Source organism: Microcaecilia unicolor, chromosome 2 (genome assembly GCF_901765095.1).
Source record: "Microcaecilia unicolor chromosome 2, aMicUni1.1, whole genome shotgun sequence".
NCBI lineage: Eukaryota > Metazoa > Chordata > Amphibia > Gymnophiona > Siphonopidae > Microcaecilia > Microcaecilia unicolor.
Window position 1 is genome coordinate 434,188,499 of NC_044032.1, and position 15,268 is coordinate 434,203,766.

General features: G+C 43.9%; 1 protein-coding gene across 1 annotated transcript in view; it reads right to left on the reverse strand.

Moving 5' to 3' along the window:
- Nucleotides 1–942: 942 nt before the first annotated feature.
- Nucleotides 943–15,268, reverse strand: part of PLA2G12A (phospholipase A2 group XIIA) — a 58,151-nt gene continuing 43,825 nt past the window's right edge. Inside the window, exon 5 of the mRNA XM_030190811.1 lies at nucleotides 943–2,548. Within this exon, the coding sequence (XP_030046671.1) occupies nucleotides 2,430–2,548 (119 nt within the window). The 3' untranslated portion in view covers nucleotides 943–2,429. The remainder of the gene's footprint in view (nucleotides 2,549–15,268) is intronic.

The following is a 15,268-nucleotide window of genomic DNA, read 5'->3' on the forward strand; positions in this document are numbered from 1 at the left end:
GAAGACGTGACGATGACGAAATACATGAAAACAATAGTATCTGACATACATAGCAAAGTCCTTATGAGAACTATTTTTATCCCTTCAGCTTAGCCTTCAGGCCCACAGATACTTAGTACCAATAGGGCTGCAAGCAGAGTTTCCAAGGAAAATTCCCTATGGAGCTTGCCTTTAAAGATTTACTGGCTGGAGATGTGGATAGGCCTTTCTTCATTCACTTTGCAAATATAAAAAAAAATGCAGGAAAAAGTAGGAATCAGGAACAGAAGTTCAAAATGAAATCCGTGTTTACCTTCCGCTGGCCTGCTCCCAGCAACACCTCTTCTGCCTGCAGGAAAAAAACACAGCACAATCCTAGCAGCAGCTATATTTTTCATTACAAACGGCATGACACATGACACAATTTCTCAAGAGGCTTTTTGCACAGGTAAGAACTTATTTATTCACAAAAGTCCCCTAAACATTTGCCCCATGTAGGTTACAACTAAATTGGTTTCAGCGAATAAGAAAATCTGTCTAAGAACAGTAACAAAACAGAAGATGGCAGATAAGGGCCATGCCAGTGAAAGATTTAGGATTTTTCTACTTCTAGTTACTGTTGGTGCTGAGCCCTCCCCTCCCCCCACTGTTTCTTAAAGCTAGATGTTATCAGGGTTGCCAGATGGGCGGTTTTCCCGCCCAATTGGGCGGTTTTCCGCAACCCGCCGCGGGAAATTTTTGCCCGCGGCGGGTTGCGGTTTTTTGGGCTGCTTTTTGGGCTTCGGGGCGGTTTTTTGGGTGGCATTTTCGGCCGCGGGCGGCGGAGTTAGTGACGTGTTTGGCCGGGGTTAGTGACGTTTTGGGCGGGGTTAGTGACGTGGGAGGCGGGGCCGGTGACGGGGGAGGCGGGGCCGGTGACGGCGGGGGTGATGACGCGGGGGTGGGGGTGTCAGGGGCGGGGTTTGAGTTTGGGCGGGTTTTGGGCGGGTTTTATGCCGGATTGGGTGGGAAAAAATTTTTCCACCTGGCAACACTGGATGTTATCCTGGGCTGCAGGACAAACTGCAGTAGCAGCAGGATAAACTGACACCACCACGAACCTCCCCGACTTTCCACAGACCACTTGGGGTGGAAAACTCTGCTTTTCTTAATGGGATGTACAATCAGGTAACGGGGCGTGTGTATGGCTTATTAGTTGTTGCATAGGGGTCAGCCTTTTTATCGTACAACAGCTTGATGTTCCTGAAAAGGCAACATAGCAAATTGTCCAATAAATTAAACTAGTGGGGCAGGCAACAGGGCTCTGTGGCTTAGATCCACCTAAATACTTGCAGTTTTGCTTCCCATAGATTTTAGATGCTGTGGGCGCAGGCCTGTAGGCCACTGATCTAGCTAAGGTTGTAGTCCAGTGGTTAACTGTCCAAGCTTTACTGCCTGCCAGATAATGCTTTTTATCCAACTCAGTTCTGCTGTATTCTTTAGTTGTAATACTATAGACTATGAAGGGTGCTCGGAATGACCAACCATCACTGTTTCTACCTCTACCATTATAGGATGCTGGCTTGATGAATACAGAAAATTGTATTTAGCCCAGCGCCCAGGCACTCCATCTTCCATGTTTTTTTGCCCAACCTCTTACCCTGTTCTTTCCACTGCCCTCAATTTTTGTCCAGAGCATGCTTAAATTCTGTCAGTTTCAGTTCTAGGCATCTACCAGTCTTTGGATAAAGAAGTATTTCACTCTTTACTTCATGTCAGTACTCCTTGTCCTAGAATTTATTTTTCTATGAAAAATTTCACTATTCTGAAGCCTATAAATAATTGTATTTTAATATCTCCCCCCACCCAACGCACACCTTTGTCCAACACGTCTGTCCCTTTCTACTACCTCATGGCCGTAGGTGCTGTTTAGCTGCTGCCAGCAATCTACAGTATAAATGTTGTGAGTTGTGGTAACATACCATAGATCCACTGAAATGTATGACGTGGAAAATCATAGGTCTGAGTGTCATCAGATATTATTCACAGCTTAATAGGAGCAACAATATATTATAAATGCTACACATTTTTTTCTTTCAAATGAAATCATTCCCGATTGTCCATAGACACATCAAAACTGTACATAGTGCCAACAAAATACAAATATTCTTAATTTGTTTTTTTTCTATGATTCGAGCACATAAATTAAAACCGCCTTGAAACAAACAATTCTTCTTTCTACAAAGTAAAAAGCTCCTTTCTTTAAAAAATACTTATTAATTTTAAAGCAGAGTCTATGCGACAGTTTGGGTCACAGAACCTCAGGCCCAATTTGAACTGTGGGACGGTTAAATGATTTTCCCAGGCTCACATTGTTCGTGATGGAGATGTGACCAAGGCTGGAGCTCTGTGGGTAGCGCCCTGGCCATGGTGGCTCACACATAGCAGTCACGGCTCATTTGTCTCCTCTTTCAAAGGTCAATTTTTTCCTCATATCTGCACATGCATGCTGCTCTCTGGCTCTCCAGGTAAGGCTTACATCCCAAATGTATGACTGCGTCAAACAGCAGAGCCACTGCCGATTCACATGCTACATAGAAACAGAACAGAAACACATTTAATTCACCAACAGAATCAACCATATAAACCTGATACTTCTTAGACCAGAACTTCCTAAACCCATCGCAGTGACCCCACGAACATTGGGTTTTCAGGCCTGCATGGGCTTTTACATGTCAAATATAAATGACCAACAAAATGCAAATAGCTATTTTAGAAAGCTGCTATTTACATGTTTAGAACTACAGCATAAAGTTTCCAAGGGGGTATGTTGTGGTAATAGCGATTAGCTTATCTGGGTTTAAAAAAAAAAGATTTGGACAAATTCCTGGACGAAAAGTTAATAGTCTGCTATTGAGATAGATATGGGGAGGCCACTGCTTGTCCCTGGGCTCAGTAGCATGAATCTTGCTACTATCTGGTTTCTGTCAGGTACTTGTGACTTGGATTAGCCACTGTTGGAAGCAGGATATGGGCTAAATGGACCATTGCTCTGACCCAGTATTGCTATTCTTATGTTGTAAGTGGACTGGAAAAATATGGGCCCAATTTTCAAAAAGACTTGCATATTTCCTAGCTGCCAGTCCTCTGACCACTGCATTTTACCAGCATTATGCAGCTGGTGCCAGTGAAAAATCACTCTAACCACTCTGGCACTATAGGGTTAATTTTATGAATTCAGAAACAGAGATCCAGCAGGAAAGAAGGCGCCTATTTTGAGCTAATTTTATAAAGATATATAAGTGTCTGTCTGTCTTTATAAAATAACAGCCCAAATCCAGCAGCAAGAGTGTGTACACTGGAGGTGCAGACATCATAAGTACATAAGTATTGCCGCACTGGGACAGACCAAAGGTCCATCAAGACCAGCATCCTGTTTCCAACAGTGGCCAATGTAGGTCACAAATACCTGGCAAGATCCCAAAAAAGCCCAATACATTTTATGTTGCTTATCCCAGAAATAAGCAGTGGATTTTCCCCAAGTCAATTTAATAATGGTCTACGGACTTTTCCTTTAAGAAGCCGTCCAGACCCTTTTTAAACCCTGCTAAGCTAACCGCCTTTACCACATTCTCTGGCAACGAATTCTGGAGTTTAATTACATGTTGAGTGAAGAAATATTTTCTCCAATTCATATTAAATTTACTACTTTGTAGCTTCAGCGCATGCCCCCTAGTATTTTTGGAAAGAGTAAACAAATGATTCACATCTACCCGTTGCACTCCACTCCTGCCCAAGAGACGGCGTGTTAGCACTGACCTTTTCATTCTACAACTTGGCGCCTATATGAATGTGCCATTTGCGTGCATAAATTTATAGAATGCCATGCACTTACAGAGATGCGTGTATAGTGTTATTCTATAACTGACACATGCGCATAAATACAAGCAAACGTTACCAAGGGAGGGGCATGGGTGGACCAACATTTATGCATGTCACATTTAGGTGCATGTATTTACTTCCTGCTACTGACATGGCACTAAGCACGTGCACCTAAATGTAGGCACACTGATATTGATTTACACAGATGCTGATTTACACTTGTATTCTAAAATTTATTTATTTGTTGCATTTGTATCCCACATTTTACCACCTATGGAATCTCAGATGCCATTACAGAATTAACACTCAGCACATTGCATTTATGCTCTTAGGGCCTGATTCTATACATGGTGCCTAAAAAATCTGCGTGGAACTAAGCGTATTCTATAAGATTTAGGTACGGTTTATAGAATATGCTTAGTCGATACCGTTGCACCTAAATCTACACGCTCCCAATTACACGTGGAACTTTTGGAATGCCCACGAAACACCCATAAACACACCCCTTTTAAACTATGCATGTTTGAACCGCAGTTCTTTATAGAATATGCTTAGCAATTTCTGCACATAAATTGATATTTGCCAATTAGTGCTCATTATTGCTTGTTAAGTACTGTTAAAAATGCTGATTGGCTTGTTACTTCAATTAAATTACATGCGTATTCCGCGCAGAAATCTAGGTGCCATATACAGGATCTGGGGGTTATAGTGATGTCCAGTATAGAACTGCCCCTACAGAGTTTGCAAGTGGATTGGTGTGTGTTTTATAATCAATGCATATGATATGATGGTCTACAAAGTACTTAGTGGTGTAGAATGGGTAAATGTAAATCAATTATTTACTTTTTCAGAAAGTACAAAGACTAGGAGACACTCAAAGAAGTACCTTGGAAATACTTCTAAAATGAACAGTAGGAAATATTTTTTTTACCCAACAAATAGTTAAGATCTGGAACTCTGTGCCGGAGGATGTGGTAACAGCGGTTCGTGTATCTGGGTTTAAAAAAGGGTTGGACAAGTTCCTGGAGAAAAAGTTCATAGTCTGTTATTGAGATGGACATGGGGGAATCCCTTGCTTGTCGCTGGGATCAGTAGCATGAATCTTGCTGATATTTGGGTTTCTGCCAGGTACTTGTGACCTGACTTGGCCACTGTTTGGAAAACAGGATACTGGGCTAGATGGACCATTGGTTTGATCCAATATGGCTATTCTTATGTTCTTATGTACTCTGCAATTCTGCTGCATGTCACCAAGACCGTGTACCTGGCGAAGCCTTCAGTAAGTCCATGTATGCTAATGCACAGACTTTTACACTACCTAATTCTATAAAATCCACAATACTTGTGTTTATTGTCAAAAAATGCTAAAACAACTTTATAAAATTACATATAAAATCTGGTCACCACCGGTGAAGATATTCAGCAGGTCTAACCGGTGGTGACCAGATTTTATATATATACATATTGTTTTTTAAATGAAGTGGCTGGCAGGAGTCAAGATGGCTGCAGTATAGAGGTAGGATGCTGAGCTCCGAGGCTGTTGGTGAAAGTTAGTGTTGGAAGAACATGCTTAAGTGCAAGGGGAAAACCCATTCTTACCCAAGTCGGATGCTAACCCCTCTCCCACGCTGCAGACCATCCTGACCTATTTGGTTTCTCTGTCCCCGGCATCAAATCCTTGGGACCAGCGATGGAAGAGGGAGCCCTCGTGCAGAGCATCCTGGATGCATCTCTGAGCCCTGAGGCTCACGAGATTCCACCCAGTCCTGGAAAAGGTGATGCATTGCCACTGCAAAGAATGCTTATGAATACCGAAGTGGTTCCTGGAATGCACCCCTCAGATGGAGCAGTGGAGAGCCCTGAAGCAGAGATAGAGTCAGGTGCAATTGGAGATGGTGAAATGGTGGGTTGAGCACCGGATGGGAATTTACCCCCACAATATTCAGCCAGCAGCGGGTCTGCGTTTTTTAAAACGCTGATTGTTGCTGGCTATATTATCCCACGATATTCAGTGCCGGGCCATATTTGGGCACTGGCACTGAGTATCGGGGGATAATTTGGGGCGGGCAGGCTGCAAGAGTTTATGCAGGCCTGGGCAATATTCAGCCAGGGCTGCATAAGAGTTACACGGCCATGGCTGAATAATGGGCCGCTTCGGCCTGCACAACTATTTTTGGTGTTTAAAAATTTTTTAAAAAAAAGCTTCCGCGCTCCCTCCCGCCCCAATGTCCCCTCTTTCCCTCCTCCTCTGTACATTAAGACACCCCCACAGCTTCCACCAACGGTGAAGGTACGCTTACCTACATCCCTGGTGGTCCAGAGGGGTCGTTGGGGTCAGGAGTGAAACTCCCTCGCTCCTGCCCCTTTCGGCACCTCAATAAAGTGGCTGCCGCGACCTCCTATGGTACTAAATGAAGAACCGCGAGCTGCCACAAGAGGTTGAAGCAGTCATTTTACCAAGGCGCCGCAAGGGGCAGGAGCGAGTGAGCTGTGCTCCTGCCCCCAAGGACCCCGCTGGACCACCAGGGATGTAGGTAAGCCCTTTCACCATTGGGGGAGGCTGAGGCTTGGGGGTTCTTGCATGGGGAGGTGTCTTAATGTGCGGGGGGAGGGAAAAATGGGACATTAGGGCGGGAAGTGGCTTGGGGGCTTTTTTTTTTTTTTTTTAAACAACAAAAAACAAGTTATGTGGGTGCTGACCCGATATTCAGAGCTGGCACCCGCATAGCTAAGTAGTCTTATTTAGGACAGCCCTTGAGCTCTCCTACATAAGCCACTTTGCTATGTAGGTGTCAGCATTGAATATTGTCAGCACCCGCGTAAACTGGGGCTCCTCCCCCAGTGCCGCCTCTGACCTGCCCATTTTTTGTTTGCGCTTCCTGATCAGTTGGCTCTACATGGAAAATTGTGCTCATCCTGACCTGGCGCTCCTAATTCCTATCTAGATGCCCTATGAAAAACAGGGCTTTGAATATGCAAGAGGTTTATTTTATTTTGCATACATTGGATCTCAATGTGGATATCCTGAAAATCAGACTGGCTGGTGTTCGCAGCACAGGTTTTCAAAGCTGTTATACAGCCACTTGAGGGTGTATTTTTATAAAAGGATGCTTTTTGTCACAGTTTCAGAAAGGTGCCTGTATTATTAAGGCTTAAACCACAAACACTTCTCCCACAAATATTTATATATGAATTGGACCATCAGATGGTGATTTCAGGGCCCCATTTACAAAGTGGTGGTAAGCCCACCTCAGGCTTAACGCTCGTTAAAAAGGAACTACTGCCGGGCTACCACAGCAGCCCGGCAGTAGTTCCCACCCCCAGCGCGCTGTCATATCCGGTGCTACAAAAATATATTTATTTTTGTGGCACAGGTGTGTACCCAGTGGTAATCGGGCAGTGCTGCTCGTTGCCCAGTTAGCGTGGGAGCCCTTACCGCCACCTCAATGGGTGGCAGTAAGGGCTCCCCACGAAATGGACAAGTAGCAAGTGCTATACTTGCCGCATAGCCATTTCCTGCAGAAAAGAAAGACCTACCTTTTACCTGGCTGCAGTAAAAGGGGGCCTCAGCACGCGTCAAAAAGATGTGCAGACACCAGTGCAGGCCTCCTTTTTCTGCAGCTTGGTAAAATGGGCCCTCAATGCTGTACTGTCACCTAACTGCTCATAGGTCCTTTAAAAAAACAAAAACAAGATTAGTTTTTTAAAATAATTTTGGGGCCCTTTTACTAAGCTGTGCTAAAATGTGGCCTGTGCTATAGCTAGCACGTGGGTTTACTATGACCTGAGGCCACTTTTAGCACGGCTGTAAAACAGCCATATTTACTAATTTCCCCCATTAATGGTTACGCGCTAATTTCTCAATTAGGGAACGAGAAAGGGAAATGGGACTTGATATACCGCCTTTCTGAGGTTTTTGCAACTACATTCAAACCGGTTTACATATATTCAGGTACTTATTTTTGTACCAGGGGCAATGGAGGGTTAAGTGACTTGCTCAGAGTCACAGGGAGCTGCAGTGGGAATTGAGCTCAGTTCCCCAGGATCAAAGTCCACTGCACTAACCACTAGGCTACTCCTCCACTAGCAAAATTCCATGTAGAAGCCTGCCCTTGCAGATCAGCAACGTGGCCGGGTAGGCTTCTGTTTCTGTGAGTCTGACGTCTTGCACGTACGTGCAGGACATCAGACTCACAGAAACAGAAGCCTGCGCGGCCGCGTTGCTGATCTGCAAAGGCAGGCTTCTACATGGAATTTTGCTAGTGGAGTCGTATTTTCAAAGCACTTAGACTTATGGAACTTTGTAAGTCTAAGAGCCCTGTTTACTAAGGTGAGCTACCGTTTTTAGTGTGTGCTAAATGCTAGAGACACCCATGTATTCCTATTGGTGTCCAGCGTTAGTGCTTGCTAAAAATGCTAGTGCGCCTATAGCGTGGCTTAGTAAAGAGGGCCCTAAGTGCTTTGAAAATGAGCCTAATAAACTCCTTCTTGCTGGTTAGATCAGTAATCCATGTGCCAAAATACATGTATTAGTCTTTATGTTGTTTTCTTATGTTTAAATCTTTTTATTGGCATTCAACAAGTCGTACAATAAAATAAGCAGGCATAAATGACAAAAGTATCTACCAAAGAAAGAACCACAACATGCCAAACAAGCTAAATGAACAGTGAAAAGCCTTGTTTCTTATAGCCTCTCACTACAAAAGACACAACCCATCAACCACTGAAATAAACCCTCAATATACTCCCTCCCCTCCTTCCCAATCCTCACCCTTGTTCACGTGGGGAAAAGAGGAGGAGCATGGGTCATAGAATTATTTGCCAAATGCATGTGTGTGTGTGTTTTGGGACGCAGGGATTGGTAGGTATGTTTGTACAGGACCAGATTAACACCATATTGAGCACAAGACAAGCATACATTTGTGGGCCCCCTACTACGGTTCTCCCAGAGATCTTGATTTATTTTCTCTCCCTCCCCACCCTCTGCTTTCAACACTCCAGAAGTACCAGGGAAAAGTGCAATAGCTAGCTCTGTAAAAGTTCTGTAAAGCCCTGGCCAAATTGAGCATGTATCTTTGAGCAGATTGAGCATATCTAGAAAGAAATGCCACTTGGTAGTTGATTTTTAAGGACGGCAGTGGGTACTGTATTTTTGTGTTTGTACGTGTGGCTGGGTGAATGTTCGTTGTGTCCAAATAATCCGCCTTGGTTTTGGCTATCGGTTGTCTTAACGAATCCGAGCACTTGCACTCAAGTCATCAGGAAAGAATACTGGCCATCACTTGGGCACTAGCCACTGCCAGACTTGCTTTCTGACATTTTGTGCTGGGCCATACACAGTTCTCTTCTAATATATTCTTATTAAAACAGAACTTTCACTGTCACAAGGTGATAGAATGTACACAGAGCCATTCCAGGTTAAACTCAGAGTCTGCCATAATTTTTACCATTAGCTACCAGAATAAACAGCTCCAACACCTTTATTATATTAAAACAAAGGTAGGCAGAGTCCCAGGATGCATTGCTACACAGACACCATAAGGGGCAATATATTCTGATTTCACTATAGAAGGTATGGAGAAAGCCATTTAAAGCTGCCCATAACAATCCAATTGAACTGAGCATAATACTGCCTTTCGAGGAAATAATTCATTAACTTACTATCAAAGCCACTTCATGTTTATCGCCTTCAAACCAGTGTGTGTTTGAGGTTCAGAATTGCTCTGCAGTACTTTCTTGGGGTTTTTTGTTTTTGTTTGTTTGTTTTTTTTACGTCAGAGCTTTCTTGCACTTTACAAATTTTGGGAGAGATGCACAAGTCTTATGGGAAGACCTTATTCGGGTTTATAGCTTATTCATATGTACCTATTCTGAAAATTTGGTTGCTGTAGATTTGGGAAGGTACTAAAACAAAAAAAAAAAAACCCAAATTTTGCTCAGATTTCTCAGACCTTCTATGGAAACCTATATGAGCTATAGGTGGGGACACAGAGAGACCACTTCTAAAAAGTAGAGTTATTCAGCCAGAAATACAGGCAAAAATGGATAAAACTGCGTTAGATTAAAAAAGAGAGAGGGGGTTAATTGTAATCTTCCAGAAGAAGTTCTTTCAAGGCCACTGTACAGCACAATGCATTCTTTTCTTCTCAAGATGACCTGATCTATCCTTGTAATGTATAAAAAATGAACTACCAAACACGATACCCCTTGGATCAATAATAGATGACTGAGCTGAGATACACAAGTGTATTGAATTCAGGGAACATTATCCTTCTGAAAAGTACATCCGTCTTTAGGCTGCCAACTGGATCAGCAGATGATCACAGGTGTCAAGGCTGCAGCACAGAGTGTTTTGGAAGATGTGAATTACTACTGCAACTCAAGGGATGCAGTCGTAAAAGTACATCAAGCTGTAGGAACAAAATCATAAATGCACAGGAAGCAGGCTCCTGCAATGATGGAGGAATAGGATGAAGGTGAAAGGGGGTAGGCTCGGGAGTAATCTACATAAGTACATAAGTACATAAGTAGTGCCATACTGGGAAAGACCAAAGGTCCATCTAGCCCAGCATCCTGTCACCGACAGTGGCCAATCCAGGTCAAGGGCACCTGGCACGCTCCCCAAACATAAAAACATTCCAGACAAGTTATACCTAAAAATGCGAAATTATTCCAAGTCCATTTAATAGCGGTCTATGGACTTGTCCTTTAGGAATCTATCTAACCCCTTTTTAAACTCCGTCAAGCTAACCGCCCGTACCACGTTCTCCGGCAACGAATTCCAGAGTCTAATTACACGTTGGGTGAAGAAAATTTTCTCCGATTCGTTTTAAATTTACCACACTGTAGCTTCAACTCATGCCCTCTAGTCCTAGTATTTTTGGATAGCGTGAACAGTCGCTTCACATCCACCCGATCCATTCCACTCATTATTTTATACACTTCTATCATATCTCCCCTCAGCCGTCTCTTCTCCAAGCTGAAAAGCCCTAGCCTTCTCAGCCTCTCTTCGTAGGAAAGTCGTCCCATCCCCACTATCATTTTCGTCGCCCTTCGCTGTACCTTTTCCAATTCTACTATATCTTTTTTGAGATACGGAGGAAATATTTTTGTTCAGAAAGGGTGGTGGAGTCAAGGACTGTATCTGAATTCAAGAAATCATGGGACAGTCACAGAGGATTTCTAAAGAGAAGAAGGGATTGTACAGTTTAGTAACTAGTATGAATGGGTAGAAAATGATGGCAGATAAAGACTACATGGTCTACGCCTCTCTAATCGATGTGAACTCTGACAACTAAATGTTACAGAATATTAGAGCCTATATATCTGCGCACCCTAAAGAGCGTCTGCAAAGCACCAACTCCAGTGGCGTAGCTGGGTGGGGTCATGGGGGCCTGGGCCCCCCAATCTGCTCTGGGCCCCTGGTTGGCTGGCAGGGATCCCCAGCCCCCGCCAGCTGAAGACTTCGTCCAGCGCTGATCTGCGGTGGCGCCACTGCCGCATTACCTGCCCTGCTCTCTCTTCACCTCACGTCGGGCAAGCTCCTTTTAGTGAAATTGAGAGTTTCACTAAAAGGAGCATGCTGGATGTGAGGGCAAGAGAGAGTAGGGCAGGGAATGTGGTGGCGCTGAAGACCAGCACTGGACGAAGTCTTCAGCTGGCGGGGGTTGGGGACTCCCGCCAGCCAAGATGTACAGCGGCAGCAGTGAGCAGCGGAGGGAGGGGGGCGGCAAGGCAGCGAAGGGGAGGCAGTGGCAGTGACCAAAATGAGCCCCCCCTCCACCCTGGGCTCGAGGTCTAGCTACGCCCCTGACCAACTCATCAGTTTCTTGACTTTATGACTTCCCCCTCTGGTCTTAATCGTACCTCTCCTCTCTTTTTATTTGGATATAAGGGACGAGTCTTTCATTAAACCTGTGCTTCCTGGATGGTTTGTTTTAAACAAACAACTTACTTTCTATAGTTATTTATTTGCTGTTCCTGATTTGTGTGTATTGGTAAAACAACAGTACTGTAGTAAGGGTCAGAAGCAGGACCCTGATTTACTTAATGAGAGACCCCCATAAGCAGGAAGAACTTCAAAATACTTTAATCATTAATATTCCCTCACAACTGAAATGAAATATATAATTATTTTTTGAAATGCAGTGTAGACTTGGCGCTCAGAATGTGGCATCAAGGCGCCTAAGTTGTAACACCCAGTTCTAGAACTGTCCCCATCCCTCTAATTCTATATAGTGCACCACAGGTCAGGCACCAATTTGGTAGGTAACTTTTGGCGCACAAACACAAGCTTAGCACCAAAATGGGGGTAAACGGCAGTTACACATGTCCTTGCTTTTAGGAACTATTCTAATATATTAGTGTGTAACTGGAAGAGGGCATGCACACATGCAAAACTTATAGAATAATGTAAATTGCATGCATAAATACTAACATTTACACCTGCTTTTTACATGGTGTAAGTGATAGTGCCCAAATGTTGGCATACAAATACAGAAAGAACGAAAGAGTTGGGGCAGACCGAAGGTCCATCAAGCCGCTATCCTGTTTCCAAGAGTAGCTAATCCAGGTCACAGTAAAACAGATTTTATGCTACTTATCCTTGAAATAAGCAGATTTTCCGAAGACCATCTTAATAATGGCTTATGGACTTTTCTTTGAGGAAATTATCCAAACCAGTTTTAAACCCTGCTAAGCTAAATGCTTTTATCACATTCTCTGACAACAAATTCCAGAGTTTAATTACATGTTAGTGAAGAAATATTTTCTCCAGTTTGTTTTAAATGTACTACTTAGTGGCTTCATTGTGTGCCCCCTAATCCTAGTATTTTTGGAAAGAGTAAACACACAATTCACATCTACCTGTTCCACTCCACTCAGTATTGTCTATTCTGGATAAAGTTATAGAATGCTACCTTTTAGGATTTTAGAATTGTGGGGCACTGGGGACCAACAAGGGAGCTTAAGCTGGCATATAGTGGAAGTATCAGTAGGAGGCTGGAGAAGGGACCGAATGCTTGGCCTGGGGGGACAAGTACTGGGGGAGGACAGAAGCAAGGGCAAATACAGAAAAAAGTGAAGATGGAGGAGAGAAGGTGTAAGGTTGGGGGTGGGGGTATGGTCATGGACAGAGCTTGACACGCCAATAAAAAGGTGCTCTGCTGCCCTGTTTCAAATGGCCTTTCCCTCTCATCTTCTTTCCTGATCAGCAGACCTGCCAAGTCTCCAGCATTCAACAGATATGAGGAGGGATAAGAGACACGAAGGGGAGATGCTCAACGTGGGGAGGAATAAGGGACATAGAGGGGAGATGCTGACCACATGTGAGGGACAGAGAAACAGAGGGGGACTGGGACACAGAAGGGCAATACTGCACAGGACAACAGCATGGACTGAGAGAGATGCTGGTCAGGGCAGACAGAAACACAGAGCGAAGATGGACAATGGACATGGAGAAAGAAGAAATGTCAAAATGAACAAGGAGACAATGGTAAGAGAGTTAAGAGAAAGGCAGAAACCAGAGACTGGGACAACACAACTAGCAAAATGAAATAAACAGCACAAGTAGAAAGAATAATTTTATTTTCTATTTATTGATTAGAATATGTCTGGTTTTGGAACATACATCAGCCAGATCTGGTGTAAGACATGGCCGGGGCCCATGAAAAATAAATCTCACTTACTGGCCTGTAATCTCCAGTACAGTGGTAGCAAATCTCCAGCTTTGAGATGGGCCACCCTTAATGTCTCTGATCCCACTCTGTCAGCAGCAGCAGCAGCATTATTAATAAGACATCATCTTTTGCTATCGCAGGGCCAGTCTTGTGATAAAGAGCTGCAAAATCTTACAGCTCTAATTGTGAGGCTGTTACTGTGGCAGCAAGAGATTACATTTTAGTAAGGCGCCTCCTGCTGCTGACGGAAGGGGAGGTGGCTGGTTGGTGCCACGAAGAATTGGAGGAATAGAAGGATGTGGAATTGAGGTATGCCAAGGAATGGAGCCAGAAGGTGGAGTGGGTGGGGCTAGGGAGGAGTGGGTGGGGAAGGTGTATCTTAAAATCGCCCTCTCAATAACTGGGCTCCTTGGCAGTTCTGGATCAGACACACAGAAAGCACACACACATACCAACATACATGCACAGAAACGGAGCTGGATTAAGGCATAAACAAACTAGGCATATGTATAGGGGCCTTATTAGATTTCTTAAGGACTCGGGTACCTAAAACTGCCAAAAGTCTGAATGTTTTCACAATTTTACAAATTTCTACATTAACTAATTATCTTAAAACCAGAATGATAGCTACTGGGTCTGGATTAGAGAGCTGCACAGGGATAAAAATCTAAGCCATCCCCGCAAGTATTGTAGCCCAACCCATGCCATCGTTCTGGAAATGAAATCAGAGCTGCACATTTCCCATACCTGACATACTCCAGTTGATAAATAAAATAAAATATTTTTGAGCATTTTATTTTTCCATTCAATTTTGTCTGTGTCTTCTGATTTTCTGTGTTTTTTCCTGCCTTTCTAAGGTCTTCTGTTGATTTGCATTTCTTCTTTCCCCATGTCTGCTATCCATCTTCTCTGTGTTCATATCTGTCCTGTCCAGCACCTCTCTTCTACAGTGGGGGAAATAAGTATTTGATCCCTTGCTGATTTTGTAAGTTTGCCCACTGACAAAGACATGAGCAGCCCATAATTGAAGGGTAGGTTATTGGTAACAGTGAGAGATAGCACATCACAAATTAAATCCGGAAAATCACATTGTGGAAAGTATATGAATTTATTTGCATTCTGCAGAGGGAAATAAGTATTTAATCCCTCTGGCAAACAAGACCTAATACTTGGTGGCAAAACCCTTGTTGGCAAGCACAGCGGTCAGACGTCTTCTGTAGTTGATGATGAGGTTTGCACACATGTCAGGAGGAATTTTGGTCCACTCCTCTTTGCAGATCATCTCTAAATCATTAAGAGTTCTGGGCTGTCGCTTGGCAACTCGCAGCTTCAGCTCCCTCCATAAGTTTTCAATGGGATTAAGGTCTGGTGACTGGCTAGGCCACTCCATGACCCTAATGTGCTTCTTCCTGAGCCACTCCTTTGTTGCCTTGGCTGTATGTTTTGGGTCATTGTCGTGCTGGAAGACCCAGCCACGACCCATTTTTAAGGCCCTGGCGGAGGGAAGGAGGTTGTCACTCAGAATTGTACGGTACATGGCCCCATCCATTCTCCCATTGATGCGGTGAAGTAGTCCTGTGCCCTTAGCAGAGAAACACCCCCAAAACATAACATTTCCACTTCCATGCTTGACAGTGGGGACGGTGTTCTTTGGGTCATAGGCAGCATTTCTCTTCCTCCAAACACGGCGAGTTGAGTTCATGCCAAAGAGCTCAATTTTTGTCTCATCTGACCACAGCACCTTCTCCCAA